General features: G+C 35.9%; 1 protein-coding gene across 4 annotated transcripts in view; it reads right to left on the reverse strand.

Annotated features, from left to right (window-relative positions):
- Window positions 1-8,687: 8,687 nt before the first annotated feature.
- Window positions 8,688-23,823, reverse strand: part of SLC5A7 (solute carrier family 5 member 7) — a 34,453-nt gene continuing 19,317 nt past the window's right edge. For 3 of the 4 annotated variants that reach the window (XM_039331819.1, XM_039331818.1, XM_039331821.1), the window contains exons 5-9: window positions 20,424-20,572; window positions 17,047-17,190; window positions 15,690-15,843; window positions 13,585-13,802; window positions 8,688-12,627 (exon numbers count right to left, since the gene is read on the reverse strand). In XM_039331819.1, the coding sequence (XP_039187753.1) occupies window positions 12,007-12,627; window positions 13,585-13,802; window positions 15,690-15,843; window positions 17,047-17,190; window positions 20,424-20,572 (1,286 nt within the window). In that variant the 3' untranslated portion in view covers window positions 8,688-12,006. The remainder of the gene's footprint in view (window positions 12,628-13,584; window positions 13,803-15,689; window positions 15,844-17,046; window positions 17,191-20,423; window positions 20,573-23,823) is intronic. The other variant, XM_039331820.1, reaches the window with a different exon arrangement.

Consider the following 23,823-nt stretch of genomic DNA (forward strand, 5'->3'; position numbering starts at 1 on the left):
CACAGCCCAAAAGGCGCAATGGGGGTGTCAACTTGATAAATGAGGATGGCTGCAGCCATTTTGCTTCTCATTCTAGGTTGCCACATAGAATGGAGGGAGGAGGGTTGCCCAGATGCTTTGCTAGTCAAAATAATCTTTTGTCCTATGGGAACCAAAGTTATCAGCTGCTCCCGAGATTAGGGACTGGGCGTTGCATAAAAAGCGCACCAAATAATCATATTGGGGAATGTAGTTTCTTGCATAGCTTTTGTGGGTGGGACATTTAACTTTGTATTGGGAAATTGATACTTGTATATTCAGACTTGGTTTCACTCTAGACAGTGCTGATACTTTGTAACAAACATGTTATTTGAGGAATTTGCAAGCCTGCTTTATTTGTCTCTGTCTGTTGGAACCATGACAGGAGGTTGGTGAAGGTACTTGTGAGGAGCAGCCTTGCCCCTCCTAATGAGTTACCCCTGGCTGGTGGCTATTTATCCCTGCAAATTGAGCACAGCAATGCTGAGAACAACTATTCCATTTTGAATTGTGCGTTTGTTCAGCCACCATGTACCTTGCCTTGAAACTTCACCTCTGTTTCTGGACTTTGGACTTTACCTTGTGGACCTTGGAATTGGATTTTGGTTTATGGGATTTATGTTTTGGATTGTGGATTTGTCTTTGCTTTTCTGACTTGTGAAACTGGACTCATCGGGTCATGCTCTGGTTCCTGTGTGGGAATCTTGGGGAATACTATTCAGGGCTGATGAAGCCTCATAAAGATTTCAAACTCTTGTGTGTGCGTGTGTGAATGGGACAGGACAGACATACGGTATTTAAATTTAGTTTGCATTAGTATAGAACATGTAGTAAGAAAAAGGTATGAAAGAAGAAGATATATTTTGACTTCATTATTGCTCTTTTGATATTGTAATTTTGACCTTCTCTGAATTTTGGTCTGGGTCTCCAGGCAAATGAATCTAGCTGAGCTTTTTATTTCCCACAATGTCCCCAGCTTTCTATTTGGGACATTAAATGAACAGAATGATTAGACTAAATTATCTAATATTGTTTGGGCATGTTCATCACTGTCCTAAGAACTGCCAAGATGGTTTTCAAAGGCAACTTAGTCAGGGTTTATATTTGGGCTTGCAAGATGACTGAAATTTTTGTTTTGTTTTGTTTGGGTGATGTAAGTGTACATTGAGGTGTTGGGCAATGTTTAGTTTTTGCTTAAAATGCCTGAACTTTGGGCCATAAGCATGTGAAGCTTCACCCCAAGCTTTGTCATAGAACCACCATAAAATCTAGCCAGGATTCAGTTCTCTTTCTTGTTATATAATGGAGATATGTACTTATCCTATAAGTATTAGCTGAAAGTATACATTTTTATTCAAGACCAATGAAAGAATAATTGGTTGGATAAACAATTTTCTTACTTATTTATTGCAGGTCATCACATATCAGTCTTACTGAGTAGATTTTTGTGTTCACTGTGCATGACAAATAAGACCTGTAACACATTAGCACAGGCTTTGCTTCTTTCTCTACCATTTCAATTTTATGACATCCTATTCAGTAAGATGTAATATGTAAATGTAAGATACGTAACTGTCCTATTTGGTAATATGTAATATGTAAATGGTTTTACAGGTAGGCTTTTAGGCTTTGTTACTAACATAATTTCTGGGTGTTAGGGAAGTGAATATTGTATTAATAAGTAAAGGAAGAATAATCTCCTAATCAGCTAAGGCAAAATTGGATGGGGTAAATTTAATGTTATCCAACATTAACTTCATCAATCCTAAAGGAAGTATCTTATTTTTGTCTCATTGATTACATCACCAAACAATTCTTTAGCTTAAACAAGTTTGGACACTTTATATATTATATATCTATTTATGCTTTCCTGTATCAAGAAGCTGCTTCACAACAATGGTGGTCACTACAATGTTGCTCAAAAATTTCTTAAATATTAAATCCCTTTCTTCTAATCTCATCCTGAAGGTCCAGAGCCATGTTCAATATCTTGTCCTTCTGAATAACATTATTAGGTATTTGTTCAAAGTTCTGCTATCAGCCTTAAATATTTGCTAAGATATTCCTCAACCTGAGTTGTTTCCTCATGCCTGATTAGAAACACAGTTTATTTATATGCAGATACAAATGCACGTATGCAAAATTCTCTCAGTAATATATCAATTTGTTGATGCTGTTAATAGTTGAACTTCTCCAAAATATCTTCAGGAAAAAAGTTAGGCTGCTGCTTCCATTTAGTTGGCAAGGAACTCTGGATAATAATAGTAATAATAATAATAATAATAATTCCTAATAGACAAAATGATCTTGGAAAACTGCAAGAAAAGGAAGACCAACCTGAATGTGGCATGGATTGACTACAAAAAGGCATTTGACTCTCTGCCACATGACTGGATAATCAAGTGCCTAGAAATAACGAGTCAGTAGAAACATCAGAAAATTTGTGCAAAGATCGATGGCACAATGGAAGACACAATTGCAGATCAATGGTGAGAGGCTGGGAGAGGTTAATATCAAGAGAGGAATTTTTCAAGGAGATTCATTATCACCATTACTATTTGTTATTGCACTGTTTCCTCTGTCAACAATACTGAATAACTCAGGACATGGCTATCAAACATCAAAAACATCTGCCAGACTATCCCACCTCCTTTATATGGATGATCTGAAGCTGTATGGAAAAACCTCATCTGAAATAGAATCGCTGCTCAACACTGTCCGTATATATAGCCAAGATATTGTAATGGAGTTTGGCTTGGACAAATGTGCCACACTTATTATCAAACAAGGAAAAATAATGAAAACTGAAGGAATCAAGATGCCCCACGAAAATAACATTAAGAGTCTGGATGAGGAAGATTACTACAAATACTTGGGTACCCTTCAAGCTGACAACATCAAGCACACTGAAGTCAAGAAAAAGAATAGAGGTGAATACATCAAGAGAGTGAAGAAGATCTTAAAGTCCAAACTCAATGGAGGAAATACCATAAAGGCAATCAACACCTGAGCAATTCCAGTCATTAGGTACACAGCTGGAATAGTGGACTGGACTCAAGCAGAACTAAAAGCAATGGATAGGAAGACCAGAAAATAATGACAATGAATCACGCCCTTCATCCACGCAATGACATTGACAGACTTTATCTACCAAGACAAATAGGTGGGTGTGGAATGCTACAAGTACATCAGATGGTTGAAGAAGAAAAAATGGCTTTGGAAGAATATCTGAAGAACAATGATGAAGATGCACTGAAATTAGTATATCAGGAAGGCTTACTGACTACTGGAGAGACCAAAGTGGCCTACAAGAAAGACCAAATGAAGAACAGAATAGAGGCATGGGAAGACAAAGCACTACATGGCCAATACATTAAAAAAATAACTGGGAAAGCAGATAATAACAAGACCTGGCAATGGCTAAGAGCAGGAAAATTGAAGAAAGAGACCGAGGGACTAATTCTGGCTGCACAAGACAAGCCTTAAGGACAAATGCATATAAAGTCAAAATTGAGAAGACAGCAACAGACAGTAAGTGCCGCCTATGCAAAGAAGCTGAAGAAACAGTGGACCACTTGGTAAGCTGTTGCAAGAAGATTGCACAGACTGATTACAAGCAGCGGCATGACAAAGTAGCAACTATGGTGCATTGGAAGATCTGCAAAAAATATCATTTGCCTGTAAGCAAAAACTGGTGGGATCATAAAATAGAGAAAGTCATAGAAAATGATAAAATTAAACTGCTCTGGGACTTCAGAATTCAAACAGACAAGCACCTGCAACATAACACCCCAGACTTAACAACTGTCGATAAGAAAGACAAAAAAGTCTGGATAGTGGACGTGGCAGTGCCTGGAGACCGCAGAATAGACGAGAAAGAACTGGAGAAGATAACAAAATACAAAGACCTACAAATAGAAATAGAAAGACTGTGGCAAAAGCAAGCAAGGGTAGTACCAATAGTAATAGGCTCCTTGGATGCAATCCCAAAACAACTAGAGCACCACTTGAACACCATTGGCATTGACAAATTTGCTATTAGTCAATTGCAAAAGGCGGCCTTATTAGGAACTGCTTCCATCCTGCGACGAGATCTGTAATACCATCAAACATCCACATCTGCCTATCCCAGGTCCTGGGTAAGGACTCGATAGGTAGAAAAAATGCCAAATCCAGTCTGAACATCTGGCTGACTATGCGATGATCCATAATAATAAAAAAGTTGGAAGTCCTTGGAGGTCATCTAGTCCAACCCCCTACTCAGGCAGGAAACCCTATACTATTTCAGACAAATGGTTGTCCAGTCTCTTCTTAAAAACTTCCAGTGTTGGAGCATTCACAGCTTCTGGAAGAAGGTTGTTCTACTGGTTAGTTGTTCTGACAGGAAATTTCTCCTTAGTTCTAAGTTGCTTCTCTCTTTGGTTAGTTTCCATCTGTTGCTTCTTGTCCTGCCTTCAGGCGCTTTGGAGAATAGCTTGACTCCCTCTTCTTTGTGGCAGCCCCGGAGATATTGGAACACTGCTATCATGTCATCCCCAGACCTTCTCTTTATTAAACTAGACATACCCAATTCCAGCAACGATTCTTTACACGTTTTAGCTTCCAATCCCTAATCATCTTTGTTGCTCTTCTCTGTTCTCCTTCTAGAGTCTCAACATCATTTTTATATCGTGGTGACCAAAACTGGATGCAGTATTCCAAGTGTGGCCTTACCACTTACCACACTTTATTCGTTGTATGTCTAAAGAGAAATACAGTTAGAACATTGAATCTGGTTTGTTCAAGTTCCTGCCTTAGTCATGAACATTGTATTAAATATCCTTGTGCAAATAACATCATCAACAACAACAGCAACAACTTCTCTTATTTTTGCAACCTAACCTGTTTTACTGGATTTTATAAGACTACAGAATAGTCTTGATGATGATGCTAATTTTAGGGGGTTCTCTTTTTGAAATGAAATATGAGTTGTGAGTTGTGAGACCTATTTCGGACACATCCTGGAAAATTACTAATGATCATATTCTTTTTTTTTTAACCAACAAAACAAAACAAAGCAAAACATAACATACATATACACACAATATATACTCCTCTCCCTTTTTTTACAGCGATTGCATAACGGTAATCTATTATTTACATTTCCCCCCTTATTCTTCTTTAGAATATTTGTCCTTATTGCCCTGTTATTTCTTATTTATATTTTTCTTCCTTCATGTTCTACTTCTTACGAAGAATAATTCATATTATTATTATACATTATTATACACATATTTTCACTTTTGACCTTTCCATATTTATTCTCCTCTATTATTTCTAGTCTCCAACCAGACATACCACTTGTTCCATGTTATATAATACTCTGTGTCTTCCTTTTCTTTTATCTCTTTTGTTAATTTGTCCATCTCAGCACAGTCCAGGATTTTTCTTATTACTTCTTCCTCTGATGGTGTATTCTCATTTTTCCAGCACTGTGCATATGCTATTCTTGCCACTGTTATTATATGTAAAATTAAGTACCATATTTCTTTACTATATTTTCTGTTTAAAATACCCAACAAAAAGAACTCTGATTTCCAGTCTACGGGTTGGCCTATTATTTCTTATTATTCCATTTTCTTATTGTAGATCAGTATTTTTTTGCAACTGGGCATGTCCACCATAAATGATAATATGTTCCATGTACTTTTTTACATTTCCAGCATGTTGGCGAATTGTTCTGGAACATCTTGGCAAGCTTTGCTGGTGGAAGATGCCATCTGTAATACATCTTCAACTGGTTTTCCTTGAATGCCGCCGACATAGTCAATTTTATATTTATTTCCCATATTTTTCCCATTTCTCCAATTTTATATTATATCCGAAATTTTTTGCCCATCTAATCAACTAATGATCATATTCTAATAAGTTTGCATATTTTTACAGACCAATTCAGTTCAATATATAATAATAATAAAGTTGGAAGGGACCTTGGATTGTAGAAATCACACACAGTACACATTGCTTAATGTTAAAATAAATATATATATTTTTAAATAGTTGGACAAAAATGAAGCCAAAGTAGACAACATTTGATATTTTTTCCTGAATTTGTGGATACTAATATACTGCTGTACATGCAGAGAGAAACCGAGATATTGACAGAGGAATTCTTATTTGAATCAAACATTTTTAAAATATATTTATGACAGACAATATATATTTATATATAATATACATTAATAAATAATAATTATAACTATTACCCTGTTTAAATAGCAGACTTACACTTATATAATGACACATTTTACTGGATCAAATCAGCACAAAGTCTAAACAGGTAATTGATCATGTTTCTGGCTACGACTTAAATTATTTTATATGTTAATGATCACTGTATGAAAATAAATAAGTAAAGTCCAACTGTTAGAAGTATTTGATTAATATCTTTCAAGTTTACATTCACTTCAGTCTCCCGTAACATTCATAACATAGAAATGACCAGTCTTCTTGATAATGAAACAAAGTAATTTTTTTAAAGCTTACTTAGAATTACTTTCCTAAGCAGGGGAGTTATGTAACAGGAGTTACAACAGGATGATTTTTATCTACTTCTGTTACTATTGTTAAGCAAGTAAAGCCTTGGAACTTTGCACTACTGCGAGCAGGTACAATGAACTCATTCTGGAGTTTCATGGTAAGTAAAACGAGCAAATGGCAGCTTATTGTCATCTCTGGTGCTATTTTGATCTGAAGTATTTTAGATCAGTTAGTATTTTAATGGAGTATTTTACCTGCTTCGTGCTTGAATCAGCAGTACCAAGAGGTATTGCAATCCTGAATCAAAAATAGCTTTTCACTTTTGCTAGAATTATATTTTAATAGCCACATCAGAATCATGACAAATTTCCATCGATAAATATAGAAATAATGCTAATGAATAAGGTTAAGGACATGATCCAATCTTATTATGGGTACAAGGACAACATAGAAAAAGTTCATAGGCTTAACAGAATTTTGTTTGCTCCCTCCATTTACTTATACAAATCCGAGGAGAAGAGGAGAAAACCAGATTTTTCTATTAAACCTATGAGTTTTCATGCCTGGGTGAACTGGGAGCATGTACATCCTTGATACAGAATGATAATCAGTTACCAATACAAGTTATCCATCTTATGAAAAAAAAATAACCCAGTGTTTAACATTACTTTGTTTCTGTGACTCTGACTCTTTGTATTGTTTTAATGATCATAGATATGGTATAAGGATCATAAAGATCGTAGATTTCTCTTTCTATGGAAAATTCTGCTTGGATATTTTGATGACCTATTTCTCCTAAAAATATCTAGTGAAATAATAGGTGCTGATAAAACATATTAAGTGAGAAGTATGAATAATGTGCTGAACTATCTCTTTAGGACAGGCATGTCAAACTCGTGACGTCACATGATGTCACATGATGTATCACTTTTTTCCCATGGCCAGCAATGGGGTGGGTGCGGTTTCGTTGTGACGCATCTGGCTCGTGGGCCGGCAGTTTGACATGCCTGCTTTAGGAGATCAATAAGAGCATTTCAAACATTGATCCTTCCTATACACAAATTTGGTTTATCCTATTCTACAGTGCAGTATTGTGTGATGAATTCACAATATATTCATCTTTCTAATCTTGAAATCTGAAAATGATATTTAGGAAGATAATCAATGTCAGCTGTCATAAAACTTAAATATGAAATATGGATCTGCTGTTGACTATGAAGTGCTACCTGGGTTCTGCAAAGATGCAAAATATAAATATTTAAAAGCAACATGTATACACAGTATCACTAACTCCTAGAAATACATATTTGCAGAAATTAATATTAGACATTGTAACAATATAACTTTCAGAATATCCTTAAGGAAATCTCTAGATATATATAAAGGTAAAGAAAGGAATACTTTGGGATATTGACCTTTAGACCTAAACAATAGAAACATATTTACTTAACTGAATATAGTCAGGAATAACCCACATGTTACACTGAAAGCCTATTATTGATTTTTTAATCAAAAATAAATTTTATTTTAAAAAGGCATGACAATATGCTGTATACCAACCATGTAATTAGGTTTGGCAAAGGAAAATAGAAAGAATAGAGGACTTTTACATTTCTCCCTCTGTAACCAATGGCAGATCTCTGGAGCTGATTTAAGTGGGAGAGAAATACAATAAGAGATTTATGTATCTTCTGCTTTGTAAAATCAGGTCATGCTCCTATAGTATTTGGTAAATTTCATTTCTTGTCCTACCATTTTCCCATGACTAGCAATACAGCGGTGGAAGTAATACAGTTACCTAACTTCACTGGATAAGTACATAACCAACATGTTGAAAGGCCAATCTATGGATTGTAACAATCCATGGCTTGTAGCAATCTCTGGTTTATAATTTGTTTAATTTGGTAGTCTTGGAAATAAGGCTATATTTTTTATAAACCAACAGAACATATGGTGAAGATGTTTGTTGGATTCAGTTCATAGACAGAAATGAAATTACAGTTTTTTAAAATTAAATATAAATAGAGCCAATTTAATTTTTTATCTTATATAAGTTTTAGATTTAGTATTAAAGAAAATTTTTATATAGACTGTAAATTAACCTTTTAAAAACTGAAAATGTAAATATTGAAAATCCTGATGTTTTTTTCTTTTAGCAGCAATTTAAACTTTTAATGTAATCTATAATTTTATAGATTTTAATCAAAATATGTAATTGGTTAGTATCCTGTCCCTTTCCTCCCTCAAATTTAAAATGTCTTTTAATAAACTAGCTGTCAACAACAGGGTATTTATACATATACAATTTTAGGATTAAATTGTATTCTTACAACATTTAAATTTGAGGTTTCTGATGGGGGGAAATTGATTTGGTTTTCTTTTACTTTTTTTTAAACATATGCACTGCCTATTTTGCTATGAGGTTAATTCTACTGGAGCTGATAGGCTGTCTCTTTCTCTAATTCTATTGTTCAGCTCATGTAATGGTTGCAGCTATTTTCTATGCATACTCCACCTGGAAAATACTTCACTGAAGTAATGAAGAGCAGGAAAGTAATGGGAAAATGGCAGTAGCTTGGGGAAATAATGGAGTTCATGAATTTTAATCCTCCTCCAATTTTATGACTCACTGAAAATTATCATTCTTTTGATGATTTAATCATTTGTGAATAGCATATAACGGGGAGGGGGAATTATCCAATTATTCTTAGTAGTTCTCACCCTTCAAGAATAGAAGACATCTTTCCAGCTTTTCCTCTCAGATTGAATTCTCAATTCAGATTATTGCTGTAAAAAGTATTAATTTTTTTCTCTAATAGTTGCTACTGCTGAGAGAAGAATATTATACATTAAGATATTTAATTAACTTTTGATAGAGTACTTAATGTATAATTCATACTTCAATAAAAATTATATTCTGACCAAAACTATTTGTTTTTACTACAAATCAAAGAATTGTTGCCACACTGGTATTAGTCTACAAGAGAGGCAAAAATAATGCAGAGAGAATGACTTGAGACATCTAGTGAATGGAAAGAAGTCATTAGTTGTGGGAAAGCACCAGAGGGAATAAATATTTCAGAGGCTACTATAATCAGCCAATAAAGAAAATCTTTGGGGCAGTACTGTATCTCAGTAATGACAGCATTTCTCTGTTTCCCCTTGGTCTTGAGAAGAAAGGAAATGGTATTCAAAAAAATATTTCCTAATGACTGAGCACATTTGTGGTACATGCAATATACAAAACTATAGCTTTATGGATGAGAGTTTAGTATGGAACACAATCTAAAAGTTACAATTCACTCTTTTTTAATTGTATCTGAGAATAAAAAAGACAGTATCAGCAACCATGCAGGTTTTTATTTTTTGCACTGATTGATCATTCTAGATCAGAGGTGGGGAACTATGGCCCTTTTATGACTTGTGGACTTGTGGACTCCCACAATTCCTACTGGCTCAGGAATTCTGGGAGTCCACAAGTCAAAAAAGGGCCATAATTCCCCACCCGTGTTCTATATACTGATGGATGGATGTGTTATAACTTCCCAAAGGCTAATACTTCTACCACTTATTTAAGGGAATGCAACAAATGATGAAACATAGTTTCCTGCTAAATTGTCTTGCATACATACAATAGCTTAAAAATAACCTTGCTCTGAGGACAGTATACCACATTTATCCAAATTAAAACTGCTTTGGAGAGAATACACATAATTAGGTGAATGCACATATGATAGTAATTTACCAAGGCTTATATTGGCACTGACTATATAAGATTATATGAGGGGCATACACACACAGTGAATCAACATTGTTAAATGTTATACAAAGCTATGATTTGGACACAAGATCAAGCTTGTAGTCTAATCAAGCAGTTAGCTACCTAGCAGTGTTCCACAATGAAAAAAGGAAGCAGAAAATCCAGATGATTAAACTGCTGCCAAGGAATATCATTTCAGATGACAAAGGAATATCAAAAGTTTGACTAGTGTTATACATAAAATAAACTCACTGCACATTTAAAATTAGCACGCTTGGAAGGCATTAACCAGCTAGTTTTTTTAAAAAAACTGTTTTAATGATAGAAAATGCTGAAGAAAGAGAGATGCTAAAACTCCCTTTTGCCCTCTTCCCAGATCATTTTGAGCACCATTTAGGAATTTTGCATATTTTAAAAAACCCTCAAAGGTGCTCTTGATATAACTATTTGAAAACCTGGATGGTTGCATTACGGCTGTTATTTTTTACAAGTTTTATAAAGGGGTAACTACTGAGAAAAAGGCCTTAATAGGAAAAGGAAAGGAAAGGAAAAAAAACAACCTGTTAGTAGAATAGTTCAATTTACTAGTTGCAAGGTGCTGAATCTATAGTTTAAGAGAGATAAAAGATACATGTTTGTTAAATCTATTAATTTCAGGACCATGATTTATTGCTGGAGATAATAGATTCTATAAGTTCCTTTGCTTTCTTACTGACTACCTTGTTACCACACAGGACACACTTAGCTGATGTCAAACTTGTTTCCCCTTCTACTTCTGAAGGCAAGGAAACAATCCCTGTTTTTGTCAATCTTGACATTTTTTTTATGTTGAAAAACATTTTTCCTATTAAACTTGTCTCACAGATTAATTATATATTTCAAGAGTTCCTCTATTTCAGGGGTGTCAAACTGCCGGCCTGCGGGCCAGATGCGTCATCCGCAAGCCGCGCCCACCCCATTGCCGGCAATGGCAAAACCGGCCTGATATGTTGCGCGATGTCACATGATGTCATGAGTTTGACATGTCTGCATTTGAATAGATTCCATCCAACTATAAAGTAGGACAGTAGTTGATCTCAATTTTTCCAGTGACATCATTAAAATAGCAGTGCTGAATACTGGCCTTTATTATATTTTGTTTAAAATGTGCATGTCAAAATATTAGGAGCTTAACAGAACATTTGGTTTCTTATTTATAAAAAACTCAAGAAAGCTTCACTACTACCAGTACATGTTTATGCTTGAAGTGAATGTTCAGTGGTGCAGTTTTGGGAATGCTGCCGCATTTAGCAGCTCAATCTTGCTCTAGGATGTGCAAAATAAAAGCTGGCAGTTAGCAGGTGGAGGAGAACTGGGAAAATGGGGATTCTGAATTTGCAAATTAGTTCTAGCTATGCAAATTAGTGATATAAATTTTAAAGAAACCAATGTCTCTTTTTCTGGATGCTGCATTTTCTCTTTTTGACATTCAAATACTATGGTGGAATGAGATATACTATAATTTTACCCAACATGTTTTGATAATACTGTATGAGAGTTTAATCCAAACTGTTCCTCTTTCAAGAAACAAACTAAAAGAGCTGCATGGTAGTGGTTTTTTTTTTTCCTCCATCCATTTCCTCCCAAGCTACATTTAATTTCCCATGGCAGCGTACCCTGTTGCGCTATGGGTGAGGCAAAAGCAGTGTTTCTCTTCATCTGGGTTGTTGTCATTTCTCCTCTGCAGAGGATGCCTCTGGACTTGAATCCATATCGCTGAAGGCCTCTTTATTTGTAAAAGTAGAGCTCAGAGTCAAACTGTGTCGAGCGTTCACTGGTGCCAGTTCATTTAAAACAATATTGTCACTTTTCACAAGAGTAGCCTTGTCCATGTTCTCTTTACTGTACTTGGCAACAACAGCATCAAGGAAGTCTAGTTTGGGTGGTAAAGTGCCACTTTCAAATAAGTATTTTGCTAGATAGGACACTGCAATGTTTGTAAAGAAGGAAGTCAGCATTGCTAATGTCTTAAAAGGAAATCTCTGAATGTATTCGTCATCATCATGATACCAACCAGGATACAAAATCAAAGGCTTTAAGGATAGATAAGGTTCTCCTCCAGTAATTCGAAGTAGGAGCCCAAATAAATATCCTACAATGGCACCATAAGTATTTGTTCCTTTGATAAAAAGCACACATAAAAGTTGGGGGAAGATGATGATGTAGACCAAGTCAGAGCTGAGGTACCAGAGACCATATATGGATTGAGCGAGCAGAGCCATCACTGTTGCTGCAGCTCCAAACACAAAAATGGTAATTCGCATGACCCAAACTATTTCCTTGTCTGAAGCCTGTAAAATATAAGAACAGTTTGATTTTGCTTTCTACTACAGATATTTATATACTACATAGGTATCAATAGAATTATATGAATTTAAGGTGATAAAAAGAATGTTAATAGAATACTTATGGCTCAAACAATCTATAACATGATCAGCAATTAAAGAATTTTAGACATATATGATGTATCTAACAGGAACTAATATTTAACGTAGTGGATCATGATAATGCCTTTCCTTTTACAATTTTGGCATTTGTTCTGGCATCCAATTCTAGTATAAAGGGAATTTTCCTTGAAAGACAGGAAAATATTATTACAGTATTATGGCTGGTTGCAGAGTTATCTGGACTCTGCAAGTTATCCAGCTATGGAAAAGTTTCCACTTTGCAATTCTTTCCTTGGTCATAAAGCCAAAATACTGTAAATTTAAATCTTAATATTATACCTTCTACTTAAGGAATTCTTCACCTGGCTATGTTTCACTTAATTCATAGTTGCCTACTCAGTTATTCATAATTTAATAAAATAGGTTTTCAGGCAAAGGCCACTTCTTTGGAGCATATTTTCCTATCTCACAATATACAATGAGAGTTAATTGAAAAGCTCTGCCTGTACAAATCATTAACTCAATTTTAAGAGATAGCTACTGAAGATGAGCTGCAATCCTAACTTAATATGAACCAGAAAATCTTTATTCACAATATTCAAGCATTTGAATATAGCATAAGGTATATGGTTACAATTCCATTTAAGGTTTGCAGATTAAAAACGATGGAAGACTTTTCCTTCTAGAACATCCAAAGGTTTGAGAACATCAGAACATAATCCCTCCACTGCTCAATGATTATCTTAGATTGAACACAAAATGGTTCAAGGTACTCTCTCATTCCTAATACAGTAAAGTATCGTCTATCAACTACAGTTCTTATGACATTACAAAATGATACTGTTTATAATATAGACTTACAGTTTGCCGAAATGAAAGCTGGTATATATTCCGTGCAAACATAGAACTTGCTGATAAAATGGAAGAGTCAGCAGAGGACATTACAGCAGCAGACACTGCCCCAAGGCCAAAGAATGAAATGTACACTGGACAATGATATTGAAGGACAATTGGTAATATCATGTCACTTTTATTTTGATTTTTGGGGTCTGGACCAAAAAATTCGGTCTGGTTCCAAGCTGTAACATAAACATACATTAATTACTAGTGGATAGACCTGTACTTGAAAAAAGAAACCAAGCTTCAACAACTAAAAACAGACTTTTTAAAACTTAAAAAAATGGATTTAATTGCTGGATTCTATGGTCTGGTCTGTTTGCTGGTCTATCCAAATATTCAGTCATGTGTTACAAAGTATGTCTTCATTAGATTTAAATTTATGATTTAGATGCCGAATTTGGCTAGTATTATGCCAAATTTGCAGTTGTGAAATCTTAGTAGACTTTAAAAGGCTTCAGGCTGAGCATTTAATTCATGTTTCATAAAAGTCAAACTATACATTATACAATTAAAATTTAAATAGAAGAAACTCAAGCGATATCAGGATTCAGACTGAATTATGCAAGAGGGAGGTCAAACTCTTGGCTTCCATCTTGCTCCTAATAAAAGCTACATTAGATTCTATCATAGTTTTCCTCACAGACCAAAAGATAGTTGTGAGCAGGGATTCCTTGAGACTGGATTAAAGAAAGAATGATATGGGGTATCTGCAGAAATTGTCTCATGGTCCTTATGTACTTCAGTTTGAAAATGTCTAAAATTCAACGACTCAGAATTGCCTATAAAACAAGGTATCTCAACTATATTAGTAATAAAACTATTGTTCCTCATCTGCAAAGATCAAAATCTCGATCTCTTTCTTGCTATCTCTCTATCTCCTTTTCCACTTCCGCCAGAAATAGGAACAAAGGGGAGAAAAGGCTGGTGATAGGTGAGGGGAGATAGTATATTGAGATAGAAGAAATGGAAAGAGTAACAGTAAACAAAATTGGATACTGAAAGATCAGAAACTAGCTAATTATATAGAAAAGAGAGGAGGGCTAAATTAACCAGGCATTTAGCTTCTCCCAAGGAAGAGCTTGTTTACAAGCTAATCAAAGGCATCCATGCTTGACAGTGCCATGTTTGCTACCATCCACAGCTCCTCCCATTCACTTGTTCAGTACCTATCTCACTCCTTTCACAGGTAATTATTTAGAGCAATATTACTCCTTTGTAGCAACTTCAAGGTATGTGAACTTTAACTTCCAGAATTCCCTGATCAGATTTTGATTGAAGGATAGGAGTAACATTAAGGGCAGTTCAATGATGGAACTACATAGACCTCCCCTTTCCTGCACCTGCCTTAGCAGAACTACAAACCTGTGAAGAATACTTCCATTTGTATTCACACACTGAACCCATGGTTATAATCGGTTGCCCAAATGGCCTTTCCAAACTGAATTCCATTCTTGTTTGTTTGTATGTTTGTTTTAATACTATTGGGAACTATACCATAATGAAAAAAATAGCATTGATATATTACAAACATTGTAAGTTATTACAGCTCTGAGATAACACTACTTTGGATATTCATCTATTGTTAGACATTAACTTTCAAAATATGTGTCAGTGGTATCCACTGTCGTCCGAAATGAAGAGGCAGGAACGCCGGTATACACTGAACCGATCAACTTGTTTTATTCTTCTGATGAAACAAAGTCAGCACTGGGAGTGGCTTTCTCCCAGTGCTTCATAAAGGTTTGCCACACCCTGTGTCCCCGCCCCCAGCCCCAAACTAATATCCGCCCAAACCGGATAAAGGTCCTGTCCTCTCCCTGTGCCCTCCGTTTCACCAACGGGACTCCGCTTCCGCGTTCCTCATGCCGTGCAGCAGGGTTGTCAAACTTGCAACGTCACATGATGTGTCAAGACTTTTTTTCCATTGCCAGCAATGGGGTGGGCATGGTTTTGCCATGATGCATCTGGCCTGCGGGCTGGCAGTTTGACACCCTGGTGTAGAGGCTCATTTCTTGAGCCTTCAGAATGTTTAATTTGTTATTAGGATAAATATTAGGTTGATGTACCTGTTGATGCACCAATGGCACCAATGAGCACTGGAGGTATTGCCATTATAAGACACCCAAAAGCTGCCAGAAAAGAGAGTATTTGTGCATACATAGCTGATGAAGAAGAAAGGACTCGCTGGAAATAGGCTTGCCACGGGATTCCTCCTAACATCTACAAATAATCATAAACATTGCAGTCATTCATTCCTGGCAAACAGATGCTCACATGAATCCAAGCAAAAACACATTTAGTCAACATGCTCCTTTATCAAACCTATTTGCCTTGCAGTCATCTAAAGGACCCTATACCTTCAGCAGTAAAAGAGTGCTTTAAACCTTGCAAGCATTTTTTTCCTGACCAAAGTATGGAATATGATATTTAGAAAGAAGGTTATCCCCTTAAGCTAGATTTTCCCCCAAACCCCTTATTCTTTGGATTACATTTCAAGAAAGCAGCAGGAAATAAAAAAAGTTGCTGCATATTTTTTTCATGATTCTATCACCCTTGGCTTGCCTCTAATTCAGTTCTTCTAAACATCAGCAACTTTAAGATGTTGGGCTTCTACTCCCAGAATTCTGGGAATTGAAGTTGAGACATCTTAAAGGTGTCAAGGTTGAGAAACACTCTTTAGTTCCTTTTCTTCTGGGCAGAAAATAATTCCAGAAAGGAATGTCCAATGATAGATTTGGCAAATCTCAAGAAATAACTATGTGTAGAAGCTGTTGTGTTAAGTTGTTTATCCACAGAGAAGCTGATTTGGCTTTAAATATTCACTGGCGTTAAAAACCAATTGCTGATGCATCATTTTTTGGTTAATTTTGTACAAGGAATTCAGAAACTGTATTGGGAATTTTATATATTAAATCAGTTTCATACTGCTTCCTCACACATTTCTGTCCTGCTCTGTAACCCAGAAATATATCTTCCTACTTCAAGATTTTAAATGCTTTTTTTTCTAAATACATATTTGAAAGATTGGATAAATCTACTGTATCTGTCCAGTCACTCTTCTATTGCAGATCTACTGAATCCTGTCATACTCGCTATTAGAAAAGTTCCTAAGATACTTGCAATATAAGCTCTTCTGCTTTTTCACAATGTCATATAACTGTAATTACATATCTTTAGCATACAGTTACATTTAAAAGGTTATTTGTGCAGTTGTTCAAACTTATTTTGCTTAGCTTAGGGCATGTAATTGTATAGTTCAATCATTCTGAGCTACAACCAACATAATTCCTTGCTGGTTGGAGCTGATAGGAGCTGATTGTCCAAAACATCTGGAGGGATCTAGGTTGTTTCTCTCTGCATTAGATAATTTGCAATTTGGAAAATAAACCTTAAGTGGTTTGTGGTCTTTCACAAAAATCTCACCAGTAAGAAGAAATTGTCAAGCCATATGTATATGTCAGCTGATTTAATGGATCCAAGCCAGGGTTTTTGATATACTTCATGCACAGCTGTGTACCCAATGTTTGTTACTGCAGGATGGGACAAGGCAAATGGGATGCTGATCCACTATATTAAAAAAATGAAGCGGATAGTAAAAGAATGGCATAAGTATTTCTTTGTTTTTATCTTTTTCTTTTGCCATTTTTTAATTGCAAAACATTTTTGCAGGCAAGAAAATACCAAAATGGTTTTATCTACATTTCTTCTCATCTTTCTACAAACTTCTCACAGAATATTGGTAACAATACTGTAAAATGAAAATATACCAATATATATTCAAAATTAAATGCATGGAAAGAAATTAATCCAGAGAAAATAAACACTTTATACCCACTAGCTGTAACTTTATCCTTCACACAAATGAGACTACACATCAGAATCATATCTTAATTTTTCTTAAAAAAAAGTTCTCTGAGATTGAAAGAAAACAGGCATGGAACTAATTTGATCTTCTTTGGCAGGAATTTTTAGAACTAGTAGCAGAAGTTCACTCTCTGATTCTACTTTGTGTGCCTCTGATGGTAAGAGAATAGAAAAGGGCTAGGGAACCTAAAATATAAACAATCCTTTTTTTTATTTAACTGGCTTTCCTTTAATCTTTTGGCAGAAATTTTAGGCAACTGAAATTATTTACATGAAAACATATTGCTCACGTTATCTTCTTGTGAAGGAAAGGAGAATTCTATGTTCTATTTTGAATTCACATTCTACTTCTAGAATGAATTGAATCAGAGAATGAAAACTGCTTTTTTAGAAACAAAAGGTGTGAAACTATATCCTCTTACTTAAAAAAGAAATACATAGTACTAGGAAGCGCAGAACGAATTCAATAGACCGATTCTTGTTCTTGGGACTGGGAGCTCTTAGCTGTGTTTATTGGTAATAAGCATCAGTAAACCAAACTCAACCTACTTAAGCAGAGGACTGAACTCCAGTTTTATAACAATATTCAGTTTTGTATATGTATGTGTGTACAGGCATATTGGAACTGTAGAATGAAAAGGAAACAGTATGTGAGGAGAATAGTATACTCTTTTGCACACACTTCTCATACAAAGTCACCATTGCATTGCACTTATTAATGTGGCATTTTAAAAGACATTTTAAAATGCATAATAAGTAAATGTTTGCAACTACAAATCTTTGCCAAGTCTTTGGTGTTCTCTGAGCTTGCAGATGATTCATCACCCAACTAGGTAACATCATCAGTACTAGTGGCGTTTGTTCCCTGTTTATATAGTACAGTAACTTTCTCTGCCATTGTTGGTGGAGTGTGATTTTCTTTTTGGCAGTTTCTTAAATAAAGTATTTTTTTTTTGCTTGATTGTTTGCCTAGTGTTAATCCCTGTTTATTGGGTGTAGACCAGGCATATCAAACTGCCGGCCCATGGGACGGATGCATCACACCGAAACCGCACCCACCCCATTGCTGGCAATGGGGAAAAAGTCGTGAGACATCATACAACGTCACATGATGTTGCAAGTTTGACATGCCTGGTGTAGACTGTAGAGAGGATCCTTCTTAGCTTCTTTTTATTGTCTTTTTTTGAATGGTGTGTAAATGTGATTTATCTCTGTGTGTTTATTGATTTACCTCTATGGGTCTATTGAAGGCTGATTTGTCTGAATGACAAACTCCCAGGAATTCCCTAGTGTTTTTGAAGTTAGCTTTGCCTAGGATGCTCACAGTTTCCCAGTTGAAACTATGCTTGAGCCTACCCATGTGTTGTGAAATTAAGGAATTTTCATTGTGTCTTCTGCTTGCTAGTTAGTGTTCATGGATGTGCTCCACTAGTCTTCTGTCTATCCTACATAATGGCTGTTATAGTCTTTACACTTCATGTTGTAAGTGAATCCTGTTTCTTTTGTTCTTTGATTACTGGACTTATGGTTTACTCAAGATATTTTGGAGAGTTTTAGTTTGTGTGCTACCACAATGCCACCTGGTTGTAATATTCTGTTGTTTCTGAGATGTTTTTGATGTATGATAGTGTTATCCTTTTCATAGCTTGTGTTGTGTGCTATAGTGTTGGAGTGGTCAGGCACTTTTTAATAAAGTTGCATGGGTATCTATTTTGTTGGAAAATGTTTTATAGTAATGAAGCAACTGCAAGAAAGCAACCAAGCTCAAAGAACATCAAGGTCTCCACAGTTAATTCCTGAGCTAAATATATTCTACTGGATTCAAGAATCCTTGTCAGGATGTAATGTCAGCATGCAGCATTAATGCTGCTGTACATAGATGCTAAATGGAGGTTGACTATTTGAGATTATTATTGAAAGGCCTCCTTAAACATTTGATCAATCATGCTTAAATCTAAAGGCAACAGGTAACCATAAAGTTAAGATAGTGTAGTTAAAGTCAACAGCAAGTTTTTTCCTAGCATAAGGAAGAGAAATTAAGGGAGGGAAAGGATTAACAAAAGAAAATGGAAGGTATAAAAAATAAAATGTGTCAATCCCCCAACATTGGGGAAATGATTATTGTTGCCTGGGAGGGGGGAATTTATTGGGGTTTGCATTTGGGGGTTCTACTTCTGTTAAGTCACTGGAGTCACTGTAAGTGAGTTTGGTGGCCATACAAATCTTCATAATAAATACATAAAAACATTATATAAAAGTTTATTTTCGGGTAGAGGTATATTCTCTGATAGGGAACTCTGCCAGCTGGGATTTTGCTTTCAATTTTTTCTACTGACATAATCTGGATACAGTGGAGTGGAAGGGAGGAAATTCTGCTCTTGAGCTAAATGAAAACATTCTCTTCCTATATTAACTGTGTGCACAATAGAGAGAAGAACAGAGAGAGAAGCAGTAGCAGGTTTGGAGAACAGAACTGCAGATATCACATGCCTTTTTTCACCCTTTAAGTAAAGATGCTACCCTCAGAAAACATTCTGTGGCCAGAAGTGAAGAATTCAACCCAACTGACAGTCCAATCATATTCTGTTCTTGAATCCTAGATATGTATTCAGAGATACTGGCAAATTAAGAACCATCATTATGCCATCATCCTTCCTGGCCATTTCTTATATCTTCCTTTCTTGGATACAAATCCAAGATTTCTCATCTATGTTCAAATTTGATCTCTAGTTAATATAAATCACAATTATGGTTAGTATTTATTTATGTTATAACAATAGTTAAGACAAGGATAATATAAAATCTTAATATTCCCTTTCTTCCACACATTAATCAGCATGTTCTTGCAATCTGTACGGACATGAAGCATCTTCTTCTGTTTGGTATGGAATACAATTACCCTGATATTACGTATGGAAAGGTAAATACAAACTCACCAGTCCTAAGAAAATGCAGAACAGCTGGACCACATCAGTGTAAGCTACTGAATAAAGTCCTCCAATTAAGGTGTACAGAGTTGCAATGGAGGCAGAAATAATAACTGAAAAATTGATGCTGATGTCAATTATCACACTTATGGTGGCACCTGGAACAAGTCAGAGAAATAAGTTAAATGTCTGCTAACTATTTATGTACTTTCCAAAGTGTTTCAATGTGACTAAGGAGTTCATTTTTGTCTTTTTGTCTCTGTTTCTAAAATAAGATTATATTTTCATGAAGGAAAAAAAGGATTGAAAATATTTGCAGAAGATCTAATCAGATCAGTATAGTATCTTTTCAAAGATCAAATCAAGCTCATTGCTTTCTAAATTAGATGTCAGTGAAAAGATCTCTAAATGGCATCTTTCTAAACTACTATTAGATGAGAAGTATAAGAACCCATGTTATTTTGCACATAACTTTAGGTATGAAATGGTAATGTGAGAATTATATCTGTCAGGCAGAAAAGCAACTAAGCATCACCACGAGAGATAGATAGATAGAGAGAGAGAGAGAGAGAGAGAGAGAGAGAGAGGAGGGAGAGAGAGAGAGAGAGAGAAAGAGAGAAAGAGAGGGAGGGAGGGAGGGAGGGAGGGAGGGAGGGGGAGAGAGAGAGGGGGGGGATGCAGTGCTCAGCATGCTGAATAAAATTTTGTAGCAACAAACTGGAAGTAGATACTTGTTATGCTGGTAGATTCTGCTTATACTAAAATATATTACTCTAGCCATTTTTTCTAAGCCAAAAGTTAAAGGTGAGAATTGTAGGGTTTGCTCAGCACATTTGAAGTGAACTTGTGGTATCCAGGATACACTCCCTTCTCCAGCCATGATAATGTTACTTAACCATACAAATGATCTTGTTAATGTTCAAAGGTTCATGGACAAAGCATAGTGCTTATGCTTGAATATGTTGCTGTCCTTGGTCCTGACTCAATGTGCATATAAGCCGCAACCATTCCTCAGCATCTAAAAGAGTAAAATCTTAGTTCTTAATTGCAAGTTGTCTTTTTGTGAGCATAACAGGCTTTTACAATATTTGCTTCCACAATGTGACACACAACAGAAATATTTCAAGTACAGTAAGCTGTATTAAAAGAGAACATGCATTTTAATTTCCCTGAAAATTGCTTAAGCCACTCAGTTTCCATCACCTCAGCATGCAGCTTATTCTTGGCTATAGTTAAAAACCTCCCTGTTGCTTTCCAGAGAATCAAAACACAGCTGGAAGCAAGGCTGATTATTTTATTTATTTTAAAACATGTCATTGGCAACTTACTCTGTATACATAGTTATTGGTTGTTAGGTGACAAAAGTTGCAAAGGACAGTTCAGAAATTTATCAGAAGGATTCTCTACCCCAGGGCTTTTCAACCTTTTCACCCATTGTACCACTTTCTGGATATGGCAACATCCGAGTAGCACCAGTCACTTAGCAAGGTGTCAAAAACTTTATGACCAAAAAAAAAGGAAAAAAGTGATAAAGTACAGGTAGTCCTTGACTTACAAGAGCTCGCTTAGTGACTGTTTAAAGTTACAATGGCACTGAAAAAAGTGTCCCCCAAAGCACAGCCAAGCAAGACACCTGCTTGCCCACCCAGCTGCGCTCTTCCTCCTGTCCGAGGTTTTCATTGTTGTGAGCATTTCTGTTGAGGATTGGCAGCGGGGGTGGGGTGGGAGGGTGTTTGGTTTTTAGTCCCCCTGTCTGCTGGGTGGTTGCAGCAGATTTTGGTCACTTCACATGATCCTGGGACACTGTGACCGTCGTAAATATGAATCGGTTGCCAAGCATCTGAATGTAAATCACAAGACCCTGGAGATGCTGCAACATTCCAGCTGATCGGCATTTCTTCTGGGCTCAGCAGAAGTGTCACGATCAGCACTGAGCTTCAGCTGGAGCCTGGCACTGCTGCTGAGCCCTGACAGCCCTGCAGCTCCAGCCATCTCATTCCCCTCCCTCGCTACCACTTTTCTAGAATGGTCGCATACCACCTGCCAGGTGCCAATGTACCACAGGTGGTACCTGTACCACTGGTTGAAAAGGCTTGCTCTACCCTATTTACATGTTTTATTTATTTTATAATTTTGTATATTGCCCCAAGTGTAAAATGTACAACAGGGAAAATAAAGACCAATGATTATATTTAACTGAGTTGATAAAGTGAGTTTGCAATGGCAGCAATCACAGTAGTAATGGGAAATAGCAGATTGGTACTGAAAATTGTCAAGTCATTATTAAGAAAGAGATATTAGAACTTTAAGGGATATTTTACCTTCTGATAGCTCTGTCACCTTTTAGAAAGTTTCTAGCTCTTCAAAAAACCTGGTCTTCCTCCTACGTAATACAGTTCAAAATACAACAAATCATCCATCATGGATGATGTGGCTTAGTTTCTCCCTGCTGCATTCCTTGTAATAAAGGGCAAGTGGGAAGCGATATGAAGCAGTTGTCATCATAAAAACTTATCTTCCATCTCCAGATGTTTGAGCAAACGGATAAATATTAAATGTGTGTACTTTTGGCCAATCTGAATTCCACCTTGTAAACAGTCAATCTTAATAACAACTCTTGTATTGTTAGAATATATCAGCTTAAAATTGTGATATTTTGCATTGTCAATTGTAACTGGAAGATGACTTAGTTATGATAAATGGTCCTCTGCAGGAGGGAAGCTTTTTGTTTAAAGGATGCAATTCTTAAACCTCTTTGGAGAAGCCTGTTCCAGATAACTTGGAGATAAGGAATTATATGCCAAACTTAGCCCTTCTTATTTAAGATGATTATTTAAGATGATTGAGATAATGGTGGCAGCTTCTCACCTGCAGGCAATATTGCAGGAAAGATTTGACCCATTTCAGGTTATGCTATGGGGTTCAGATGATCTTAGTTGGCTTGAAGAATGATCTTCAATATGGTGTGTGACACTCTTGATTTTCCTGGACTGCTTAGTGGCTTTCAATATATGGTAATTGTGGGAGTGATTTATAACAATAATAATAATAATAATAATAATAAAAATTGGAAGGAATCTTGGAGGTCATCTAGTCCAACCCCCTTCTCAGGCAGGAAACCCTATACCATTTCAGACAAATGCCTGTCCAGTTTCTTCTTAAAAACTTCCAGTGTTGGAGGATTCACTGCTTCTGGAGGCAGGTTGTAAAAAGGAATAATGGTTACTAAAATAAAGAACAGGTACAGATTGCCTCACTTTTTATAGAAAAGGCAAGTCTTATCTGTTTTATAAAAGCTATATAAAAAAAGATTGAAGAAAAGGGAAAGATTTTCATTACCATAGGTTGTTGATATAGATCTATTCTGTTTGAAAGTCATCACTAGAATGACCTTAATCCACTTTGTAAT

Source organism: Crotalus tigris, unplaced genomic scaffold (assembly GCF_016545835.1).
Source record: "Crotalus tigris isolate CLP2741 ecotype Arizona unplaced genomic scaffold, ASM1654583v1 scf7180000024438.1716836, whole genome shotgun sequence".
Taxonomy (NCBI): Eukaryota; Metazoa; Chordata; class Lepidosauria; order Squamata; family Viperidae; genus Crotalus; species Crotalus tigris.